Source organism: Oncorhynchus gorbuscha, linkage group LG25 (genome assembly GCF_021184085.1).
Source record: "Oncorhynchus gorbuscha isolate QuinsamMale2020 ecotype Even-year linkage group LG25, OgorEven_v1.0, whole genome shotgun sequence".
In the NCBI taxonomy this organism is placed as follows: domain Eukaryota; kingdom Metazoa; phylum Chordata; class Actinopteri; order Salmoniformes; family Salmonidae; genus Oncorhynchus; species Oncorhynchus gorbuscha.
The window spans coordinates 51,476,384-51,493,523 of NC_060197.1; the positions used below are offsets into that span (position 1 = coordinate 51,476,384).

Genomic DNA, 17,140 nt, shown 5'->3' on the forward strand with positions numbered 1-17,140 from the left:
CCATTTCATTCATTCCATTCCAGCCGTCCTCCCCTCACCAGCCTCCTCTGATCTAGTCGTGTGCACAGCTGCGCGTCAGTCTGCCACAACACGATAGTTGCGGGACCAAAACAGAACTTTAGCCTCGTGCTTCGTACTCTTAGTTGTGGTGAAAACCGTGCTGATATATTGTTGTGCATCTCGCTGAGTCTTTCAACTCTCTCCTGTCTCTGCTGTAGTTTCTCCCCAACCAGACTCTGACCACGCTGACAGAGTGTATCGCCATCAGGGATCAGCTGCTCAGCAAGAAGCTAGAGGAACACAAGGTGAACACACACACACATGCACACACACTCCACAGGAGGTTGGTGGCACCTTAATTGGGGAGGAGGGGCTCATGGTATTGGCTGGAGTGGAATCAGTGGAACGGTATCAGACACCTGGTTTCCATTCCCAGGCAGCTTTCACACACATACACACATACACATACACACACATACACATACGCACGCACACACACATACGCACACACACACACACACACACACACACACACACACACACACACACACACACACACACACACACACACACACACACACACACACACACACACACACACACACACACACACACACACACACACACACACACACACACACACAGAGAGGGAAGTGGACAGGGAAAGGAAGTATTGAGACATCTGATCCTCTGCAGGTGTCGCTGATCAGCGGGGAGCCACGTGACCTGCTGGACGCTCTGCTGCAGGGTCAGACGAGGATCAAACATAACCAGGGGTCAGGGGTCAGAGGTCAGGGGTTAGGAGCGGAGCAGGAAGAGGAGGGGATCAGTGATGACCACGTCTTGATGACTGCGGCTGAAGCATTCGGTGCCGGAGTAGAGACCACCTCGACGACATTACTCTGGGTCCTGGCCTTCCTCCTGCACCACCCACAGGTAGGAGGAGGGGCAAGGGGAGGTGGGGACTTGGGGAGGACGGAGAAAACCAACTGAGAAGTTATTGGACAGAAGTTATATTCAAATCTGCTCTCAACTGAACAGTCTCGTTCATCCCCCAAACCCCCCAAACTAGGTTCAGGAGCGTGTGCAGAAGGAGCTGGATGAGGTGGTGGGTTGTGGGAGGAGTCCAGATGTGTCAGACCGCACTCACCTGCCCTACCTGGACTCTGTCATCAATGAGGTCATGAGGATACGCCCTGTCAGCCCCATCCTCATCCCTCACACCGCCCTGACTCACAGCAGGTAACTAACACACCTGATCTACCTCAACTGTTATAGTCCCATCCCTTCTGACTCACAGCAGGTAACTAACACACCTGACCTACCTCACCTGTTATAGTCCTCATCCCTTCTGACTCACAGCAGGTAACTAACACACCTGACCTAACTCACCTGTTATAGTCCTCATCCCTTCTGACTCACAGCAGGTAACTAACACACCTGACCTACCTCACCTGTTATAGTCCCATCCCTTCTGACTCACAGCAGGTAACTAACACACCTGACCTACCTCACCTGTTATAGTCCCATCCCTTCTGACTCACAGCAGGTAACTAACACACCTGATCTACCTCACCTGTTATAGTCCCATCCCTTCTGACTCACAGCAGGTAACTAACACACCTGACCTACCTCACCTGTTATAGTCCCATCCCTCACATCACCCTGACTCACAGCAGGTAACTAACACACCTGACCTACCTCACCTGTTATAGTCCTCATCCCTCACATCACCCTGACTCACAGCAGGTAACTAACACACCTGACCTACCTCACCTGTTATAGTCCCATCCCTCACATCACCCTGACTCACAGCAGGTAACTAACACACCTGACCTTCCTCACCTGTTATAGTCCTCATCCCTCACATCACCCTGACTCACAGCAGGTAACTAACACACCTGACCTACCTCACCTGTTATAGTCCCATCCCTCACACCGCCCTGATTCACAGCAGGTAACTAACACACCTGACCTACCTCACCTGTTATAGTCCCATCCCTCACATCACCCTGACTCACAGCAGGTAACTAACACACCTGACCTACCTCACCTGTAATAGTCCTCATCCCTCACATCACCCTGACTCACAGCAGGTAACTAACACACCTGACCTACCTCACCTGTTATAGTCCTCATCCCTTCTGACTCACAGCAGGTAACTAACACACCTGACCTACCTCACCTGTTATAGTCCTCATCCCTTCTGACTCACAGCAGGTAACTAACACACCTGACCTACCTCACCTGTTATAGTCCCATCCCTTCTGACTCACAGCAGGTAACTAACACACCTGACCTACCTCACCTGTTATAGTCCCATCCCTCACATCACCCTGACTCACAGCAGGTAACTAACACACCTGACCTACCTCACCTGTTATAGTCCTCATCCCTCACATCACCCTGACTCACAGCAGGTAACTAACACACCTGACCTACCTCACCTGTTATAGTCCCATCCCTCACATCACCCTGACTCACAGCAGGTAACTAACACACCTGACCTTCCTCACCTGTTATAGTCCTCATCCCTCACATCACCCTGACTCACAGCAGGTAACTAACACACCTGACCTACCTCACCTGTTATAGTCCCATCCCTCACACCGCCCTGATTCACAGCAGGTAACTAACACACCTGACCTACCTCACCTGTAATAGTCCTCATCCCTCACATCACCCTGACTCACAGCAGGTAACTAACACACCTGACCTACCTCACCTGTTATAGTCCTCATCCCTTCTGACTCACAGCAGGTAACTAACACACCTGACCTACCTCACCTGTTATAGTCCTCATCCCTTCTGACTCACAGCAGGTAACTAACACACCTGACCTACCTCACCTGTTATAGTCCCATCCCTCACATCACCCTGACTCACAGCAGGTAACTAACACACCTGATCTACCTCACCTGTTATAGTCCCATCCCTCACATCACCCTGACTCACAGCAGGTAACTAACACACCTGACCTACCTCACCTGTTATAGTCCCATCCCTTCTGACACACAGCAGGTCTAACACACCTGACCTACCTCACCTGTTATAGTCCCATCCCTTCTGACTAACAGCAGGTAACTAACACACCTGACCTACCTCACCTGTTATAGTCCCATCCCTTCTGACTCACAGCAGGTAACTAACACACCTGACCTACCTCACCTGTTATAGTCCTCATCCCTTCTGACTCACAGCAGGTAACTAACACACCTGACCTACCTCACCTGTTATAGTCCTCATCCCTTCTGACTCACAGCAGGTAACTAACACACCTGACCTACCTCACCTGTTATAGTCCCATCCCTTCTGACTCACAGCAGGTAACTAACACACCTGACCTACCTCACCTGTTATAGTCCCATCCCTTCTGACTCACAGCAGGTAACTAACACACCTGATCTACCTCACCTGTTATAGTCCCATCCCTTCTGACTCACAGCAGGTAACTAACACACCTGACCTACCTCACCTGTTATAGTCCTCATCCCTTCTGACTCACAGCAGGTAACTAACACACCTGATCTACCTCACCTGTTATAGTCCTCATCCCTCACATAATAATATAAATAATAATAATATATGCCATTTAGCAGACGCTTTTATCCAAAGCGACATACCCTGACTCACAGCAGGTAACTAACACACCTGATCTACCTCACCTGTTATAGTCCCATCCCTTCTGACTCACAGCAGGTAACTAACACACCTGATCTACCTCACCTGTTATAGTCCCATCCCTCACATCACCCTGACTCACAGCAGGTAACTAACACACCTGATCTACCTCACCTGTTATAGTCCTCATCCCTCACATCACCCTGAGTCACAGCAGGTAACTAACACACCTGACCTACCTCACCTGTTATAGTCCCATCCCTTCTGACTCACAGCAGGTAACTAACACACCTGATCTACCTCACCTGTTATAGTCCCATCCCTTCTGACTCACAGCAGGTAACTAACACACCTGACCTACCTCACCTGTTATAGTCCCATCCCTCACATCACCCTGACTCACAGCAGGTAACTAACACACCTGACCTACCTCACCTGTTATAGTCCTCATCCCTCACATCACCCTGACTCACAGCAGGTAACTAACACACCTGACATACCTCACCTGTTATAGTCCCATCCCTCACATCACCCTGACTCACAGCAGGTAACTAACACACCTGACCTACCTCACCTGTTATAGTCCTCATCCCTCACATCACCCTGACTCACAGCAGGTAACTAACACACCTGACCTACCTCACCTGTTATAGTCCCATCCCTCACACCGCCCTGATTCACAGCAGGTAACTAACACACCTGATCTACCTCACCTGTTATAGTCCCATCCCTCACATCACCCTGACTCACAGCAGGTAACTAACACACCTGATCTACCTCACCTGTTATAGTCCCATCCCTTCTGACTCACAGCAGGTAACTAACACACCTGACCTACCTCACCTGTTATAGTCCCATCCCTTCTGACTAACAGCAGGTATCTAACACACCTGACCTACCTCACCTGTTATAGTCCCATCCCTTCTGACTCACAGCAGGTAACTAACACACCTGATCTACCTCACCTGTTATAGTCCCATCCCTTCTGACTCACAGCAGGTAACTAACACACCTGACCTACCTCACCTGTTATAGTCCCATCCCTCACATCACCCTGACTCACAGCAGGTAACTAACACACCTGATCTACCTCACCTGTTATAGTCCCATCCCTCACATCACCCTGACTCACAGAAGGTAACTAACACACCTGATCTACCTCACCTGTTATAGTCCCATCCCTCACATCACCCTGACTCACAGCAGGTAACTAACACACCTGATCTACCTCACCTGTTATAGTCCTCATCCCTCACATAATAATATAAATAATAATAATATATGCCATTTAGCAGACGCTTTTATCCAAAGCGACTTACCCTGACTCACAGCAGGTAACTAACACACCTGATCTACCTCACCTGTTATAGTCCCATCCCTTCTGACTCACAGCAGGTAACTAACACACCTGATCTACCTCACCTGTTATAGTCCCATCCCTCACATCACCCTGACTCACAGCAGGTAACTAACACACCTGATCTACCTCACCTGTTATAGTCCTCATCCCTCACATCACCCTGAGTCACAGCAGGTAACTAACACACCTGACCTACCTCACCTGTTATAGTCCCATCCCTTCTGACTCACAGCGGGTAACTAACACACCTGACCTACCTCACCTGTTATAGTCCTCATCCCTTCTGACTCACAGCAGGTAACTAACACACCTGACCTACCTCACCTGTTATAGTCCCATCCCTTCTGACTCACAGCAGGTAACTAACACACCTGATCTACCTCACCTGTTATAGTCCCATCCCTCACATCACCCTGACTCACAGCAGGTAACTAACACACCTGACCTACCTCACCTGTTATAGTCCCATCCCTCACATCACCCTGACTCACAGCAGGTAACTAACACACCTGATCTACCTCACCTGTTATAGTCCCATCCCTCACATCACCCTGACTCACAGCAGGTAACTAACACACCTGACCTACCTCACCTGTTATAGTCCCATCCCTCACACCGCCCTGATTCACAGCAGGTAACTAACACACCTGATCTACCTCACCTGTTATAGTCCCATCCCTCACATCACCCTGACTCACAGCAGGTAACACACCTGATCTACCTCACCTGTTATAGTCCCCCTCACATCACCCTGACTCACAGCAGGTAACTAACACACCTGACCTACCTCACCTGTTATAGTCCCATCCCTTCTGACTAACAGCAGGTATCTAACACACCTGACCTACCTCACCTGTTATAGTCCCATCCCTTCTGACTCACAGCAGGTAACTAACACACCTGATCTACCTCACCTGTTATAGTCCCATCCCTTCTGACTCACAGCAGGTAACTAACACACCTGACCTACCTCACCTGTTATAGTCCCATCCCTTCTGACTCACAGCAGGTAACTAACACACCTGATCTACCTCACCTGTTATAGTCCCATCCCTCACATCACCCTGACTCACAGCAGGTAACTAACACACCTGATCTACCTCACCTGTTATAGTCCCATCCCTCACATCACCCTGACTCACAGCAGGTAACTAACACACCTGATCTACCTCACCTGAGTCCCATCCCTCACCTGTTATAGTCCCATCCCTTCTGACTAACAGCAGGTAACTAACACACCTGACCTACCTCACCTGTTATACCCTGACTCACAGCAGGTAACTAACACACCTGATCTACCTCACCTGTTATAGTCCCATCCCTCACTGTTATATCATCCCCTGACTCACAGCAGGTAACTAACACACCTGATCTACCTCACCTGTTATAGTCCCATCCTCATCACCCTGACTCACAGCAGGTAACTAACACACCTGATCTACCTCACCTGTTATAGTCCCAGACTCACAGCATAACACACCTGACCTACCTCACCTGTTATAGTCCTCATCCCTCTGACTCACAGCAGGTAACTAACACACCTGATCTACCTCACCTGTTATAGTCCTCATCCCTCACATAATAATATAAATAATAAGAATATATGCCATTTAGCAGACGCTTTTATCCAAAGCGACTTACCTGACTCACAGCAGGTAACTAACACACCTGATCTACCTCACCTGTTATAGTCCCATCCCTTCTGACTCACAGCAGGTAACTAACACACCTGATCTACCTCACCTGTTATAGTCCCATCCCTCACATCACCCTGACTCACAGCAGGTAACTAACACACCTGATCTACCTCACCTGTTATAGTCCTCATCCCTCACATCACCCTGAGTCACAGCAGGTAACTAACACACCTGACCTACCTCACCTGTTATAGTCCCATCCCTTCTGACTCACAGCAGGTAACTAACACACCTGACCTACCTCACCTGTTATAGTCCTCATCCCTTCTGACTCACAGCAGGTAACTAACACACCTGACCTACCTCACCTGTTATAGTCCCATCTCCTTCTGACTCACAGCAGGTAACTAACACACCTGACCTACCTCACCTGTTATAGTCCTCATCACCCTGACTCACAGCAGGTAACTAACACACCTGACCTACCTCACCTGTTATAGTCCCATCCCTTCTGACTCACAGCAGGTAACTAACACACCTGACCTACCTCACCTGTTATAGTCCTCATCCCTTCTGACTCACAGCAGGTAACTAACACACCTGACCTACCTCACCTGTTATAGTCCCATCCCTTCTGACTCACAGCAGGTAACTAACACACCTGACCTACCTCACCTGTTATAGTCCTCATCCCTTCTGACTCACAGCAGGTAACTAACACACCTGATCTACCTCACCTGTTATAGTCCCATCCCTTCTGACTCACAGCAGGTAACTAACACACCTGACCTACCTCACCTGTTATAGTCCTCATCCCTTCTGACTCACAGCAGGTAACTAACACACCTGACCTACCTCACCTGTTATAGTCCTCATCCCTCACACCACCCTGACTCACAGCAGGTAACTGACACACCTGACCTACCTCACCTGTTATAGTCCCATCCCTCACATCACCCTGACTCACAGCAGGTAACTAACACACCTGACCTACCTCACCTGTTATAGTCCCATCCCTCACATCACCCTGACTCACAGCAGGTAACTAACACACCTGATCTACCTCACCTGTTATAGTCCCATCCCTCACATCACCCTGACTCACAGCAGGTAACTAACACACCTGACCTACCTCACCTGTTATAGTCCTCATCCCTCACATCACCCTGACTCACAGCAGGTAACTAACACACCTGATCTACCTCACCTGTTATAGTCCTCATCCCTTCTGACTCACAGCAGGTAACTAACACACCTGATCTACCTCACCTGTTATAGTCCTCATCCCTCACATCACCCTGACTCACAGCAGGTAACTAACACACCTGATCTACCTCACCTGTTATAGTCCTCATCCCTTCTGACTCACAGCAGGTAACTAACACACCTGACCTACCTCACCTGTTATAGTCCTCATCCCTTCTGACTCACAGCAGGTAACTAACACACCTGACCTACCTCACCTGTTATAGTCCCATCCCTCACATCACCCTGACTCACAGCAGGTAACTAACACACCTGATCTACCTCACCTGTTATAGTCCCATCCCTCACATCACCCTGACTCACAGCAGGTAACTAACACACCTGATCTACCTCACCTGTTATAGTCCCATAGCGGGTTTAACACACCTGACCTACCTCACCTGTTATAGTCCCATCCCTTCTGACTAACAGCAGGTAACTAACACACCTGACCTACCTCACCTGTTATAGTCCCATCCCTTCTGACTCACAGCAGGTAACTAACACACCTGACCTACCTCACCTGTTATAGTCCTCATCCCTTCTGACTCACAGCAGGTAACTAACACACCTGACCTACCTCACCTGTTATAGTCCTCATCCCTTCTGACTCACAGCAGGTAACTAACACACCTGACCTACCTCACCTGTTATAGTCCCATCACTTCTGACTCACAGCAGGTAACTAACACACCTGACCTACCTCACCTGTTATAGTCCCATCCCTTCTGACTCACAGCAGGTAACTAACACACCTGACCTACCTCACCTGTTATAGTCCCATCCCTTCTGACTCACAGCAGGTAACTAACACACCTGACCTACCTCACCTGTTATAGTCCCATCCCTTCTGACTCACAGCAGGTAACTAACACACCTGATCTACCTCACCTGTTATAGTCCCATCCCTCACATAATAATATAAATAATAAGAATATATGCCATTTAGCAGACTCCAAACAGCACCCTGACTCACAGCAGGTAACTAACACACCTGATCTACCTCACCTGTTATAGTCCCATCCCTTCTGACTCACAGCAGGTAACTAACACACCTGATCTACCTCACCTGTTATAGTCCCATCCCTCACATCACCCTGACTCACAGCAGGTAACTAACACACCTGATCTACCTCACCTGTTATAGTCCTCATCCCTCACATCACCCTGAGTCACAGCAGGTAACTAACACACCTGACCTACCTCACCTGTTATAGTCCCATCCCTTCTGACTCACAGCAGGTAACTAACACACCTGATCTACCTCACCTGTTATAGTCCCATCCCTTCTGACTCACAGCAGGTAACTAACACACCTGACCTACCTCACCTGTTATAGTCCCATCCCTCACATCACCCTGACTCACAGCAGGTAACTAACACACCTGACCTACCTCACCTGTTATAGTCCTCATCCCTCACATCACCCTGACTCACAGCAGGTAACTAACACACCTGACATACCTCACCTGTTATAGTCCCATCCCTCACATCACCCTGACTCACAGCAGGTAACTAACACACCTGACCTACCTCACCTGTTATAGTCCTCATCCTCACATCACCCTGACTCACAGCAGGTAACTAACACAACACACCTGACCTACCTCACCTGTTATAGTCCCATCCCTTCTGACTCACAGCAGGTAACTAACACACCTGACCTACCTCACCTGTTATAGTCCTCATCCCTTCTGACTCACAGCAGGTAACTAACACACCTGATCTACCTCACCTGTTATAGTCCTCACATCCTTCTGACTCACAGCAGGTAACTAACACACCTGATCTACCTCACCTGTTATAGTCCCATCCCTTCTGACTCACAGCAGGTAACTAACACACCTGACCTACCTCACCTGTTATAGTCCCATCCCTTCTGACTCACAGCAGGTAACTAACACACCTGACCTACCTCACCTGTTATAGTCCCATCCCTTCTGACTCACACAGGTAACTAACACACCTGACTCACCTGTTATAGACTCACAGCAGGTAACTAACACACCTGACCTACCTCACCTGTTATAGTCCCATCCCTCACATCACCCTGACTCACAGCAGGTAACTAACACACCTGATCTACCTCACCTGTTATAGTCCCATCCCTCACATCACCCTGACTCACAGCAGGTAACTAACACACCTGATCTACCTCACCTGTTATAGTCCCATCCCTCACATCACCCTGACTCACAGCAGGTAACTAACACACCTGATCTACCTCACCTGTTATAGTCCTCATCCCTCACATAATAATATAAATAATAATAATATATGCCATTTCAGACGCTTTTATCCAAAGCGACTTACCCTGACTCACAGCAGGTAACTAACACACCTGATCTACCTCACCTGTTATAGTCCTCATCCCTTCTGACTCACAGCAGGTAACTAACACACCTGATCTACCTCACCTGTTATAGTCCCATCCCTCACATCACCCTGACTCACAGCAGGTAACTAACACACCTGATCTACCTCACCTGTTATAGTCCTCATCCCTCACATCACCCTGAGTCACAGCAGGTAACTAACACACCTGACCTACTCTGTTATAGTCCCACCTTCTGACTCACAGGTAACTAACACACCTGACCTACCTCACCTGTTATAGTCCTCATCCCTTCTGACTCACAGCAGGTAACTAACACACCTGACCTACCTCACCTGTTATAGTCCCATCCCTTCTGACTCACAGCAGGTAACTAACACACCTGACCTACCTCACCTGTTATAGTCCTCATCCCTTCTGACTCACAGCAGGTAACTAACACACCTGATCTACCTCACCTGTTATAGTCCCATCCACATCACCCTGACTCACAGCAGGTAACTAACACACCTGACCTACCTCACCTGTTATAGTCCTCATCCCTTCTACTAGGTCTAACACATGACCCCTCACCTGTTATACATCACACCACCCTGACTCACAGCAGGTAACTAACACACCTGACCTACCTCACCTGTTATAGTCCCATCCCTCACATCACCCTGACTCACAGCAGGTAACTAACACACCTGACCTACCTCACCTGTTATAGTCCCATCCCTCACATCACCCTGACTCACAGCAGGTAACTAACACACCTGATCTACCTCACCTGTTATAGTCCCATCCCTCACATCACCCTGACTCACAGCAGGTAACTAACACACCTGATCTACCTCACCTGTTATAGTCCTCATCCCTCACATCACCCTGACTCACAGCAGGTAACTAACACACCTGATCTACCTCACCTGTTATAGTCCCATCCCTTCTGACTCACAGCAGGTAACTAACACACCTGATCTACCTCACCTGTTATAGTCCTCATCCCTTCACCCTGACTCACAGCAGGTAACTAACACACCTGATCTACCTCACCTGTTATAGTCCCATCCCTCACATCACCCTGACTCACAGCAGGTAACTAACACACCTGATCTACCTCACCTGTTATAGTCCTCATCCCTCTAGATAATAATATAAATAATAATAATATATGCCATTTAGCAGACTCACTTACCCTGACTCACAGCAGGTAACTAACACACCTGATCTTCACCTGTTATAGTCCCATCCCTTCTGACTCACAGCAGGTAACTAACACACCTGATCTACCTCACCTGTTATAGTCCCATCCCTCACATCACCCTGACTCACAGCAGGTAACTAACACACCTGATCTACCTCACCTGTTATAGTCCTCATCCCTCACATCACCCTGAGTCACAGCAGGTAACTAACACACCTGACCTACCTCACCTGTTATAGTCCCATCCCTTCTGACTCACAGCGGGTAACTAACACACCTGACCTACCTCACCTGTTATAGTCCTCATCCCTTCTGACTCACAGCAGGTAACTAACACACCTGACCTACCTCACCTGTTATAGTCCCATCCCTTCTGACTCACAGCAGGTAACTAACACACCTGACCTACCTCACCTGTTATAGTCCTCATCCCTTCTGACTCACAGCAGGTAACTAACACACCTGATCTACCTCACCTGTTATAGTCCCATCCCTTCTGACTCACAGCAGGTAACTAACACACCTGACCTACCTCACCTGTTATAGTCCTCATCCCTTCTGACTCACAGCAGGTAACTAACACACCTGACCTACCTCACCTGTTATAGTCCTCATCCCTCACACCACCCTGACTCACAGCAGGTAACTTACACACCTGACCTACCTCACCTGTTATAGTCCCATCCCTCACATCACCCTGACTCACAGCAGGTAACTAACACACCTGACCTACCTCACCTGTTATAGTCCCATCCCTCACATCACCCTGACTCACAGCAGGTAACTAACACACCTGATCTACCTCACCTGTTATAGTCCCATCCCTCACATCACCCTGACTCACAGCAGGTAACTAACACACCTGACCTACCTCACCTGTTATAGTCCTCATCATCCCCTGACTCACAGCAGGTAACTAACACACCTGATCTACCTCACCTGTTATAGTCCTCATCCCTTCTGACTCACAGCAGGTAACTAACACACCTGATCTACCTCACCTGTTATAGTCCTCATCCCTTCTGACTCACAGATTAACACACCTGATCTACCTCACCTGTTATAGTCCTCATCCCTTCTGACTCACAGCAGGTAACTAACACACCTGACCTACCTCACCTGTTATAGTCCTCATCCCTTCTGACTCACAGCAGGTAACTAACACACCTGACCTACCTCACCTGTTATAGTCCCATCCCTTCTGACTCACAGCAGGTAACTAACACACCTGATCTACCTCACCTGTTATAGTCCCATCCCTTCTGACTCACAGCAGGTAACTAACACACCTGATCTACCTCACCTGTTATAGTCCCATCCCTCACATCACCCTGACTCACAGCAGGTAACTAACACACCTGATCTACCTCACCTGTTATAGTCCCATCCCTCACATCACCCTGACTCACAGCAGGTAACTAACACACCTGACCTACCTCACCTGTTATAGTCCCATCCCTTCTGACTCACAGCAGGTAACTAACACACCTGACCTACCTCACCTGTTATAGTCCTCATCCCTCACATCACCCTGACTAACAGCAGGTAACTAACACACCTGACCTACCTCACCTGTTATAGTCCCATCCCTTCTGACTCACAGCAGGTAACTAACACACCTGACCTACCTCACCTGTTATAGTCCCATCCCTTCTGACTCACAGCAGGTAACTAACACACCTGACCTACCTCACCTGTTATAGTCCCATCCCTTCTGACTCACAGCAGGTAACTAACACACCTGACCTACCTCACCTGTTATAGTCCCATCCCTCACATCACCCTGACTCACAGCAGGTAACTAACACACCTGACCTACCTCACCTGTTATAGTCCCATCCCTTCTGACTCACAGCAGGTAACTAACACACCTGACCTACCTCACCTGTTATAGTCCCATCCCTTCTGACTCACAGCAGGTAACTAACACACCTGACCTACCTCACCTGTTATAGTCCCATCCCTTCTGACTCACAGCAGGTAACTAACACACCTGACCTACCTCACCTGTTATAGTCCCATCCCTTCTGACTCACAGCACACCTGACCTACCTCACCTGTTATAGTCCCATCCCTTCTGACTCACAGCAGGTAACTAACACACCTCTACCTCACCTGTTATAGTCCCATCCCTCACATCACCCTGACTCACAGCAGGTAACTAACACACCTGACCTACCTCACCTGTTATAGTCCCATCCCTTCTGACTCACAGCAGGTAACTAACACACCTGACCTACCTCACCTGTTATAGTCCCATCCCTTCTGACTCACAGCAGGTAACTAACACACCTGACCTACCTCACCTGTTATAGTCCCATCCCTTCTGACTCACAGCAGGTAACTAACACACCTGACCTACCTCACCTGTTATAGTCCCATCCCTTCTGACTCACAGCAGGTAACTAACACACCTGACCTACCTCACCTGTTATAGTCCCATCCCTTCTGACTCACAGCAGGTAACTAACACACCTGACCTACCTCACCTGTTATAGTCCCATCCCTCACATCACCCTGACTCACAGCAGGTAACTAACACACCTGACCTACCTCACCTGTTATAGTCCCATCCCTTCTGACTCACAGCAGGTAACTAACACACCTGACCTACCTCACCTGTTATAGTCCCATCCCTTCTGACTCACAGCAGGTAACTAACACACCTCCCTCACCTGTTATAGTCCCATCCCTTCTGACTCACAGCAGGTAACTAACACACCTGACCTACCTCACCTGTTATAGTCCCATCCTGACTCACAGCAGGTAATAACACACCTGACTCACTGTTATAGCAGGTAACAGGTAACTAACACACCTGACCTACCTCACCTGTTATAGTCCTCATCCCTCACATCGCCCTGAGTCACAGCAGGTAACTAACACACCTGACCTACCTCACCTGTTATAGTCCCATCCCTTCTGACTCACAGCGGGTAACTAACACACCTGACCTACCTCACCTGTTATAGTCCTCATCCCTTCTGACTCACAGCAGGTAACTAACACACCTGACCTACCTCACCTGTTATAGTCCCATCCCTTCTGACTCACAGCAGGTAACTAACACACCTGACCTACCTCACCTGTTATAGTCCTCATCCCTTCTGACTCACAGCAGGTAACTAACACACCTGATCTACCTCACCTGTTATAGTCCCATCCCTTCTGACTCACAGCAGGTAACTAACACACCTGACCTACCTCACCTGTTATAGTCCTCATCCCTTCTGACTCACAGCAGGTAACACACCTGACCTACCTCACCTGTTATAGTCCTCATCCCTCACACCACCCTGACTCACAGCAGGTAACTTACACACCTGACCTACCTCACCTGTTATAGTCCCATCCCTCACATCACCCTGACTCACAGCAGGTAACTAACACACCTGACCTACCTCACCTGTTATAGTCCCATCCCTCACATCACCCTGACTCACAGCAGGTAACTAACACACCTGATCTACCTCACCTGTTATAGTCCCATCCCTCACATCACCCTGACTCACAGCAGGTAACTAACACACCTGACCTACCTCACCTGTTATAGTCCTCATCCCTCACATCACCCTGACTCACAGCAGGTAACTAACACACCTGATCAACCTCACCTGTTATAGTCCTCATCCCTTCTGACTCACAGCAGGTAACTAACACACCTGATCTACCTCACCTGTTATAGTCCTCATCCCTTCTGACTCACAGCAGGTAACTAACACACCTGATCTACCTCACCTGTTATAGTCCCATCCCTCACATCACCCTGACTCACAGCAGGTAACTAACACACCTGATCTACCTCACCTGTTATAGTCCCATCCCTCACATCACCCTGACTCACAGCAGGTAACTAACACACCTGATCTACCTCACCTGTTATAGTCCTCATCCCTCACATAATAATATAAATAATAATAATATATGCCATTTAGCAGACGCTTTTATCCAAAGCGACTTACCCTGACTCACAGCAGGTAACTAACACACCTGATCTACCTCACCTGTTATAGTCCCATCCCTCACATCACCCTGACTCACAGCAGGTAACTAACACACCTGATCTACCTCACCTGTTATAGTCCTCATCCCTCACATAATAATATAAATAATAATAATATATGCCATTTAGCAGACGCTTTTATCCAAAGCGACTTACCCTGACTCACAGCAGGTAACTAACACACCTGATCTACCTCACCTGTTATAGTCCCATCCCTCACATCACCCTGACTCACAGCAGGTAACTAACACACCTGATCTACCTCACCTGTTATAGTCCTCATCCCTCAGATAATAATATAAATAATAATAATATATGCCATTTAGCAGACGCTTTTATCCAAAGCGACTTACCCTGACTCACAGCAGGTAACTAACACACCTGATCTACCTCACCTGTTATAGTCCCATCCCTCACATCACCCTGACTCACAGCAGGTAACTAACACACCTGATCTACCTCACCTGTTATAGTCCTCATCCTCACCTGTTATAGTCCCATCCCTCACATCACCCTGACTCACAGCAGGTAACTAACACACCTGACCTACCTCACCTGTTATAGTCCCATCCCTTCTGACTCACAGCAGGTAACTAACACACCTGACCTACCTCACCTGTTATAGTCCCATCCCTTCTGACTCACAGCAGGTAACTAACACACCTGACCTACCTCACCTGTTATAGTCCTCATCCCTTCTGACTCACAGCAGGTAACTAACACACCTGACCTACCTCACCTGTTATAGTCCCATCCCTTCTGACTCACAGCAGGTAACTAACACACCTGACCTACCTCACCTGTTATAGTCCTCATCCCTTCTGACTCACAGCAGGTAACTAACACACCTGATCTACCTCACCTGTTATAGTCCCATCCCTTCTGACTCACAGCAGGTAACTAACACACCTGACCTACCTCACCTGTTATAGTCCTCATCCCTTCTGACTCACAGCAGGTAACTAACACACCTGACCTACCTCACCTGTTATAGTCCTCATCCCTCACACCACCCTGACTCACAGCAGGTAACTGACACACCTGACCTACCTCACCTGTTATAGTCCCATCCCTCACATCACCCTGACTCACAGCAGGTAACTAACACACCTGACCTACCTCACCTGTTATAGTCCCATCCCTCACATCACCCTGACTCACAGCAGGTAACTAACACACCTGACCTACCTCACCTGTTATAGTCCCATCCCTCACATCACCCTGACTCACAGCAGGTAACTAACACACCTGACCTCACCTCACCTGTTATAGTCCTCATCCCTCACATCACCCTGACTCACAGCAGGTAACTAACACACCTGATCTACCTCACCTGTTATAGTCCTCATCCCTTCTGACTCACAGCAGGTAACTAACACACCTGATCTACCTCACCTGTTATAGTCCTCATCTACTCACCTCACCTGTTATAGTCCTCATCCCTTCTGACTCACAGCAGGTAACTAACACACCTGATCTACCTCACCTGTTATAGTCCCATCCCTCACATCACCCTGACTCACAGCAGGTAACTAACACACCTGATCTACCTCACCTGTTATAGTCCCATCCCTCACATCACCCTGACTCACAGCAGGTAACTAACACACCTGATCTACCTCACCTGTTATAGTCCTCATCCCTCACATAATAATATAAATAATAATAATATATGCCATTTAGCAGACGCTTTTATCCAAAGCGACACCCTGACTCACAGCAGGTAACTAACACACCTGATCTACCTCAC

General features: G+C 48.6%; 1 protein-coding gene across 1 annotated transcript in view; it reads left to right on the top strand.

Annotated features, from left to right (window-relative positions):
• The window catches only part of LOC124013898 (steroid 17-alpha-hydroxylase/17,20 lyase), a 53,583-nt gene that overhangs the window by 18,137 nt on the left and 18,306 nt on the right, over nt 1-17,140 (top strand). The window contains exons 6-8 of the mRNA XM_046328449.1: nt 219-305; nt 697-936; nt 1,073-1,242. Coding sequence (XP_046184405.1) covers nt 219-305; nt 697-936; nt 1,073-1,242 — 497 coding nt within the window. The remainder of the gene's footprint in view (nt 1-218; nt 306-696; nt 937-1,072; nt 1,243-17,140) is intronic.